This window comes from Musca vetustissima, unplaced genomic scaffold, assembly GCF_032173495.1.
Source record: "Musca vetustissima isolate MV318-11 ecotype Yass unplaced genomic scaffold, APGP_CSIRO_Mvet_v1 utg9657, whole genome shotgun sequence".
In the NCBI taxonomy this organism is placed as follows: Eukaryota; Metazoa; Arthropoda; class Insecta; order Diptera; family Muscidae; genus Musca; species Musca vetustissima.
Genome location: NW_026883679.1, coordinates 27069 through 35736, shown reverse-complemented (window position 1 = coordinate 35736; position 8668 = coordinate 27069). Strand labels below are relative to the sequence as shown.

At 32.9% G+C, this 8668-nt stretch overlaps 2 protein-coding genes across 2 annotated transcripts; both read left to right on the top strand.

Moving 5' to 3' along the window:
• Positions 1–3747: 3747 nt before the first annotated feature.
• Positions 3748–4180, top strand: LOC133330649 (sarcocystatin-A-like). Its single transcript, XM_061539062.1, has 2 exons — positions 3748–3920; positions 3994–4180. Exons 1-2 carry the CDS (start codon positions 3748–3750, stop codon positions 4178–4180), a joined length of 360 nt encoding a protein of 119 aa, XP_061395046.1.
• Positions 4181–7330: 3150 nt separating this feature from the next.
• On the top strand, positions 7331–7761 carry LOC133330648 (sarcocystatin-A-like). The gene is made up of 2 exons (XM_061539061.1): positions 7331–7500; positions 7575–7761. Exons 1-2 carry the CDS (start codon positions 7331–7333, stop codon positions 7759–7761), a joined length of 357 nt encoding a protein of 118 aa, XP_061395045.1.
• The last annotated feature ends 907 nt before the right edge of the window (positions 7762–8668 follow it).

Genomic DNA, 8668 nt, shown 5'->3' with positions numbered 1-8668 from the left:
TGTATTTTCTCTAAAATCAAAAAGCGTAATGTCTTTTTATTTTACCTATATTACAGTAGTAATAGTAGTCTTAAGTCTGGACAGGGAGGGTCCTTGTAAACATCATATATCTGTGTGAAATAGAAGGAAGAGATTCATTCAATCCATATTCTACCCTTCTACGAACAAATAATTTGAATAAAACCATCCTGACATAACCCGCTCTATCAGCATAAACTATTTGCTTTGCTTATTTTCTTTGTTCGGTATACTAATTTCAAATATTCTGATTTGCAAATATTTTGATGTGGTAGAAAACTAGGTCGTATGAACAATGTAAATAAATAATAATTGCAAATTTCCTAAAATGATAAGCAGCTAAACCCCCCATTTGAATGTCAAATTTTTATATTCAAATTCAATTCGGTAAAAAACAGATTATATTTTGCATTATTATATTTTAAATATTAATTTCGGATCTGTGGTTCATTGTTGGCGTTAGGCTTAATTAATTATTTATACAAAACTATAAACAATGCTGATTATATTTGCAAACTAGTTCTCATATTAATTTGTTGTTCAGCTTATCAGGGGGGTGACATCTAATAAATTTTATTCACTCCATTTTTTAATTGTTTTATTTTGTTATTTTATAAAAAAAAACAAACAAAATAACAAATGATATTTTACTATGAATATTGATAAAGAGTGCGTAGCTGTTGATGAACAATTTGCTGAAATTTCTACAATCTCATTCAGGGGTTAATGAATTCAAGTCAAGATCAAGTGAAATTAAGAAAAGCATAATACGCAATAAATAACAGATGCTACCTTTTAAATTTAACCTTGATTATATGAATATTAAATTCAAATAATATTATAATTTAAATAATAGTTTAAAGTGCTTAATGATTGTGATAATTACAATCGTAAAATTAAAGACATACATGCATATGATTTTGCAAAAAAAATAATAGAAGTATATACGCATTCGAAATGTTATTTTAATTTTCTTAGAAAGAAATACTTGTATAACAATTTATCTCGTTTTTTATTCGGTGAATGTGGTGTTGGAAACTTCATTGGAAGTAAAATTTCCTATCCCTTCATTACATATTTTATGTTCCTCACCACTGGGTTAAGTGTATATTAAATTTGTCATTCCGTTTGCGACGCCTCGAAATAATCACCGGAAACAAAAAAATGTCGCTAAAATCGATCAAATCGTCCTACAAAAATTATCAACATTTAGCCATATAACGTTACCCCATTATTCGGTATTTTATGGACATTCTATTATAGGAAATTAGTTTTCTTTGGATTCACTTTGGGTGTCAAATCTAGTAACCATATATCGGTCATCGTCTTGGTTTAGCTCCCATTTAACGGTTTTCGGTATTTTGAATTAGTCACATTTTCAAAAATGTTGTATATTTAATAATATTTCTCTCCCATTGCCGGTGTTTTGAAGACAAATAAGTTGCAGTAATTTGAGATTTCAAGTATTCGTAGGGTAATAAAAATCTCTGCAGAAAAGTTCAACATCGGTCCCCGCGTTGAAATATTTAACATCGTCAGCACCAAAGCCTCCATTATAGATATTTTGTAGTAAATTAGTATTTCGGGTTCATGGTGCTGGTACATCCTCCTGTAGAGATGAAAAAGGAAACCTGGTAAAGATACAGACAGCGTGTTGAGGATCTGGAAGGAACATTCTGTAAAGCTTATGGTATCAAATATTGGAGGTGATGAAGGTACCCCAGAACCAATAAGAGATGACGGTATAGATTGTATACCACCTAGCCAAGATGAGTTCAGAATAGCAATTAATTGGCTGAAGAATAATAAAGCAGCAGGTCCCGATGGAAAAAAAGAAAACCTGGTGACAGATACAGAGAGCGTGCTAAGGATCTGGAAGGAGCATTTTGAAAAGCTTCTGGTATCAAATAGTAACGGTGAAGAAGGCGCTGAAGGACCAATAAGAGATGACAGTATTGATTGTATACCACCTAGCCAAGATGAGGTCAGAAAAGCAATTAATCGGCTGAAGAATAATAAAGTCTCAGGTGTGGATGGATAACCAGCCGAACTATTCAAACCGGTGGTTAGGCGCTGATCAAGAGCAAGCACCAACTGATTAGTAAAATTTGGCTAGAGGAATGCATGCCCAATGATTGGAACCTCAGTATCCTTTGAAGAAGTCTGCCAAAGTGGAACTGGCAGTAAATGGCGAGAAGACCAAGCTGATGGCATCAAAGCGCAAGACGTCCAGTACACTCGGACCAACTGTGGGTCTTGAAAACTACAGCTTTGATATAGTGAACGATTTTATATACTTCGGTACAGCCATAAACAAAACTAATATCACCAGCTTTGAAATCCGGAGAAGAATAGTGTAGGCCAACAGATGCTTCTATGGACTGAGCAAGGCCACTTCTCGCCAAACTCACACTCTACAAGACGCTGATACTACTCGTGCTGTTGTATGGATCTGAAGCATGGGTACTTGCGCAAGCGGATGAGACACAAAATGGAGTGTTTGAGAGAAAAATTCTCCGGAAGATCTATAGAGCGATCTGCAAACCATGAGCTGTGTCATCTATTCTCGGACATAGACGTATTGAGCTGCAGCGACTACGTTGGCTAGTTCATGTTGTGAGAATGTATGAAAATGAAAGGTATACAAAAGCGGTTCACGCAGAAGGGGAAGACCACGAATTCGATGGAAAGATCAATTGAAAGACAAAATTTCGGTCTTTCAATTTGGAAGAGATGCGCACAAAACAGACGCGCCTGGTAATCTTTTTTAGTTTCGGCTTATGGAACATATTTCTATCACAAACCAGCTAAGTATATAATATGTATAAACGTATGTTTTCATAGTCACTTTCCATATTTACCCGACCCTTGCTCAGAAAATCGTAAATCTACTTCCATTAAAAAATTTCGCCAGATTCATCTGAAATATTTACCATCATTGTACTACATAAACCCGATTTAAATTATAATAAATAAAGTGTTTACACGTCAATATCAGTGGATGCGTTGATTTTTTAAATGTCAAGACTAGTAGACCATCGTACCAAAACAACTTCTGCATAAAGGATTATTATAAAACCCGTGTAATAGAAACAAACCAACAGCATTTGAACATTTTCAATTAAGCTGATTTGTCTGTATATGGGTATTCTGAAAAATAGAGTTGGTATTGTACACATATTTTATGTTACAAATTTATTCCAATATTTTGAAAAGAGACTATTCTCTTTTCCATCTATCCAAATGTTACATTACATATTTTAGTGCAGGTATTTATTTGATATTTTGCTACCTGTTTTTAAGTAGATAGCTATAACTAAAATGATCAATCTTAGAAACCCCTAGGCAATTTTCTATTTTCCACATAAAACAATTAATTATAAACAAACACTGATTGTATTTGTTTGTTTTCAAAGATAAGCGGTGTGTAGTTCTTTTTTATGTAGGGTAGGTCATCACACCGCTTATCACACAATGGACTTAGTGCGTACCCAAAACACAACAACAAAAATAATGTAAAAAAATATTTCCCATAGTGAATCACAGATCGAATCATAAAATCTTATCTATTTGAAAAAAACTACAACATATGATAACATATAAAAACAATGCGTACATAATGTGCCGAACAACATATCTATAAATACCCTAGAAGATCGTAGCAAGAACATCAGTCACCACTGGAGCATAGAACAGAACACATTTCCAAAAAAAAAAAAACTAAAAAAAATGAAACTATTCGTTGTTGTATTATTGGCCACATTGGCTATTGCCCAGGCCAATAGTCCACCGTGTTTGGGCTGCCCATCTCCAGTTGGTGACGAAAAGGGTACACATGATGCCACCGAGGCTCTTAAAGATTCTTTAAAGAAATTCGCTGCTGGTGAAGGACCTTTTTACACGTAAGTATTTACATATATAACTAATAATATAAATGCTTACCTAATATATACATTTTTTATTAATTTTTCTTAGAATTGGTAAAATCCACAAGGCCACTACCCAAGTTATTCGTGGTCACCTGTATAAAATCAATGCCGATTTAGTCGACCAAAACAACCACACCAAAAACTGCGATATTGAAATTATTAGTTTCAAAGATGTTACCGTTACTTTCAAGTGTTCCGGTGAACCGACCCTTACCAAGACATATAACCCATAAGTCAATAATGATTGTAATTAATAAATAAAATAAAAAAGACTGTTACAAATATAATTATGATGTTTTAAATTATTAAATGTATATGGGAGTTTTCAGGGATTCAAAAACATCTTAGTTTTTACTATGCAAAAAAAATGAAGCTCGTTGTATATGTATGGATAATTACTATCTTCACTTTTGATTGCTATTTGTATTCGACAATACCCGTATATATATTTATTGTAATAATATTTTTCAATATTGTGAACGTTTTTGAAGGATGAACCTAAATCTTTATTTCTGCCATCTTTAGACCCAAAAAAAGGTGAAGAGATGTCGTACAATTTGAAAATGTTAAATTTTTAAATAACTCCGTGTTGAGAGATGGAATGTTTTACGCTATATTCAATTAAGTAATCAATTTTCACGAACTTTTACAAACTTTCAAGTGGCCAGAGTTCGTCTGTGGGAAGGCATTCTATAGAAAGAAAAAGAAGAAAGGATTGACAGAATACTTTATAGACAGGAAACCTTTTCATAGACTTAAGATCTTCCAAAAATCTACTATAAAATGCACATTCGACACATTCTTTATAGTTGTTATAAACGGAAGACATTCTATGTCAACTATAGATAAGAGCCATCCATTAAATAAAAGAACTCCTAAGTCATCTAAGAGACATGAGAACACTTTACTGGTTTGCTTGGTTTGCTCTCATATATGTTGTTGTCCGATTTTATGTAAATGATGCACCAAACTACCAATATTTGTCCGATTGAGATCAAATTTAGCACAAAGTACTGCATTAGGTCCTATTTGTATATGCATAGTTTTGGTGAAATCGGCTCATTTGATATAAAAGATGCCACCAACTCCCAATGTTTGTCCGATTGAGACAACATTTTGCATAGTGAATGGAATTGAGTCAAGAATTATGTGTTTAAGGTTTGTAAAAATCGGTTCCGATTCATATTTAGCTCGCATATGTAATTTCGTCCAAATTTATGGAGAATATGTTTCTTCCATATACAGTCTGGTATGACATGTATAAAGTTTTGTTGAAATCGGTTTCGTCCACATGGTGTACACAATAACTATAGTTTGTCAAATTGAACCTAGAATAACGTCAATTGGATTTTGAAAAATATATTTAGATGTAGAGATTGTAGACCTGTATTCTCATCTGATTGGTTTATGGTTGGAAGAAATAGTAAGAAGTGCAATGTTTTGGATGAAATTGGTTACTCCCTTTCAGAATTATCATGCGCACCAGCAACACTACAGATGAACAGAGGGAGTGTCGGACATTTGTTAATCGACTCAATACAATATTTCTAAATACAATGTATATGTATATGTACCCTCAATAGCTGTAATTTCACTCAAATTTTTTAGACCCTCAACCACAAAAATCTATATTTTCATACCCATAACGTGGAGTGTATATTAAATTTGTAATTCCGTTTTCAAAACCTCAAAATAACCATCGATGAAGTAAAGTAAATAAAAATAAAATTCTAAGTCGATTTAGTCATGTCCGTCTGCAGAAATCACTATAGAGATCGCAATAATTAAGCTAGAGCTCTGCAATTTTGCACAGACATTGTTAGTACTTCAAGGATATTTGGCATTGTAATTGTATAATGGTCTACGTTTTAGTATAGTATAACCGTACTACTCAATATTCGGAATTATGTGGATGTTGTATTTTGGGGTTTTAATATATAGTGAACATCTATACTTAAAATTATAAATATTGACCAATGTTTCGGGGTAGCCCCCATATAGGGGTATATTCGGCATTTTAGGATTGTTGAGCAAGTTTTTCAACCGAGTTGGCAGTAAGTATATCTTTTTTATATTCTTCCAAATCACAACCATGAATTATCAATATCGGTCCCCGTTTTGGTATGACAGTATGAGTCTATAAACGATAGAGTTGGTGTCTTATTTTTTATTCCAGCAAGTTCCAGATGTAAGTATATTTGGGAACTATACCTAAATCTGGATTGATTTGCAGCAATTTTATTTAAATCATTAAATGAGCTTTGTAAAATTTAATCTCATTCGGATTTTAAATGTCACCTGGCACCATACTATAATAAATAGAAAATTGCGGATACTTTTGATGGAATAAAAATCCTACAATCTCAAAATACCGAAAATTTGGAATACCATCTTATGGTGCTATACCTAAGGAAGGTCCATTTGTTTAACTCATGTTACGAATATTTTTGTTAGCCAATCAGAATCCACTTCGGTTGTAAAACGTTTTCAAAATCCTATGCATAAACGGGAATCTATTGGGAGCCCATAAAAATGTTAGATTTGTCACAAAAATGTTAGATTTGTAACTTGATAGCTGTGTATATTGATTACAACTAATATGCTGAAATACATTTTCTCCTGATCAGATATTTTGAGTTATTAAAATTTGGCCTGTAAGGGCGATGGACATTTGAATGATTTTTAGGTGAGTTTTTTCTAGTTCGAGTCGAGCTTAGTGATCGAATCTTTGCAATACAAAGGTCGCAGTTAATGCGAAGTCGCTTCTGCGAAGTATATTCAAATTTATCAAATTTGTCTTCAATCTAGAAACATTTGATTTCAAAGCTGTTTTTTCTTGTAGCACATACTTGGTGGGCAATAAAACATTTCCCCACTAATAAACAGTTGTTTCTATAAAAAATGGCATCCCAAAAACCCGCCGACACTAATGACATTTTTAGAAATCAAATAACAAACTATTCTGGGATCTCTCATATAAACAAACGATTGAGCACTTTGGATATTCCAATTATCACCAAAAATACATACACATATGGAACAGGTAGATCTACAAAATCTGTCATGTGCAATAAAGATTATAGAAACCGCTCGCCATCTGGAAAACACACAAAGAAAAATGATATTTTTAAATCCATTTATGGCTTATCAGCAGCCTTCTCAAGAACGCACCACTTAGTGAGAATATTCGAAACTAATATAATCTATGAAAACAAATTACAATAACAAAGAAAATATGGCACACACATTTGTATTTCATCAGTTCTTGATCCTCACACACAAAATGAGAAGAAATGTAACGAAATAGTATAAATAGTTCAATAGAAGAGCTCTCAAGCACCAGTTGTCGTTGAAACATCGAACAGATCAGAAGGAAAATAAAAATGAAATTTTTCATTATTGCATTCTTATCAGTATTGGCCATTGCAAAGGCTAATGAAATCTGTGCTGGTTGTGTAACAAATTTGACCGACGACAAAGGTATTGAAAGGGCCACAACTGCTCTTAATAATTCGTTGAAGAAATTGGCTGCCGGTGAAGGACCAACATATAAGTAAGTACATTTAAAAGACGAAATTTTGAATTGAAATGTTAATTTAATTTGTTTTTTTTTTTTTAATTTTCCAGACTTGTAAAAGTTAACAGTGCCTCATCACAGGTCATTCGCGGTCACCTATTCCGTATTAATGCCGATTTAATTGATGAAAATAATCAAACCAAAACTTGTGATATTCGAATTATTCAATTCACCGATGTAGAGATTACCTTCAACTGTCCCCAGGAACAGGAATTATCTAGAAAGCATAGTTATTAGATTTATTTTGAAATTGAAAAAAAAAATAAATGAAATATAACAAATTGCCGTATGTTACTTAATTTTATATCACCTCGAAACGGGAATTAACCACATCGCTGAATACGTTATGACATTAATGCAACCAAATCGAGGTTTTACAAAGAATATCCGTCGACATTTCGTATTTTCTCAGCAAATTATGGTTATAGTGACATAATACTTTCACTTATCTTTAAGTTTTAAAGAAATTTGTGTAAAGAACTGAACTCCTTCTCACTGTTTGAAGTTTTGGGTGAGCTCAACTCGATAAACATTATATTGAATGTTCAAAACACATGTATTGTTTGTAGACGCCTTCGCAAAAATCCTTAATATATGTGTGTCGGTATATTTTGAGACTTCCTGTCCCATTTTTATCCAAAATGGTTGGATAATGTTTGGGAACTCGCTTTGATCAAAAATCGAAGATGGTATAATTGACAGTCAAAGCGTGTGAAAATCCGAAAAATCTTATGCATAAACATTACCCATATATCCTCTATTGGACCTTAACCTGCTTGTCACCAAAATGTTAGCTTTGAAACTTGATAGCTTCATTAATTTTCTCCTGATCAAGAGTTTGTATTTATTAGATTTTTGCCTGTAAGGGCGATGATAATTTTAATAATTGGTAAGGGTATTTTTTCCTTCCTTCCTTCCCTCTACAGCGAATTATGTTGGTAAGAGTGGTCTAAACCTCTGATATAATTATAAACGGGATAGATCGTTATATGGGGGATTACAATTTTCAAGGAGATTTTGCCTTGGAAGTATAAAAAGATTATCCATTTTAAAATCGAAATTATTAAATATTGTAGGTACAGTTATATTGGTATGATAGATATGATGTAGGTACATTTACCACCAGACAGGTAAACCGTGTTTA

Coding starts and splice junctions, on each gene's coding strand:
- LOC133330649 (XM_061539062.1), top strand. CDS start 3,748: ATGAAACTATTCGTTGTTGTATTATTGGCCACATTGGCTATTGCCCAG. Junction 3,921..3,993: donor GGTGAAGGACCTTTTTACAC/GTAAGTATTTAC, acceptor AATTTTTCTTAG/AATTGGTAAAATCCACAAGG.
- LOC133330648 (XM_061539061.1), top strand. CDS start 7,331: ATGAAATTTTTCATTATTGCATTCTTATCAGTATTGGCCATTGCAAAG. Junction 7,501..7,574: donor GGTGAAGGACCAACATATAA/GTAAGTACATTT, acceptor TTAATTTTCCAG/ACTTGTAAAAGTTAACAGTG.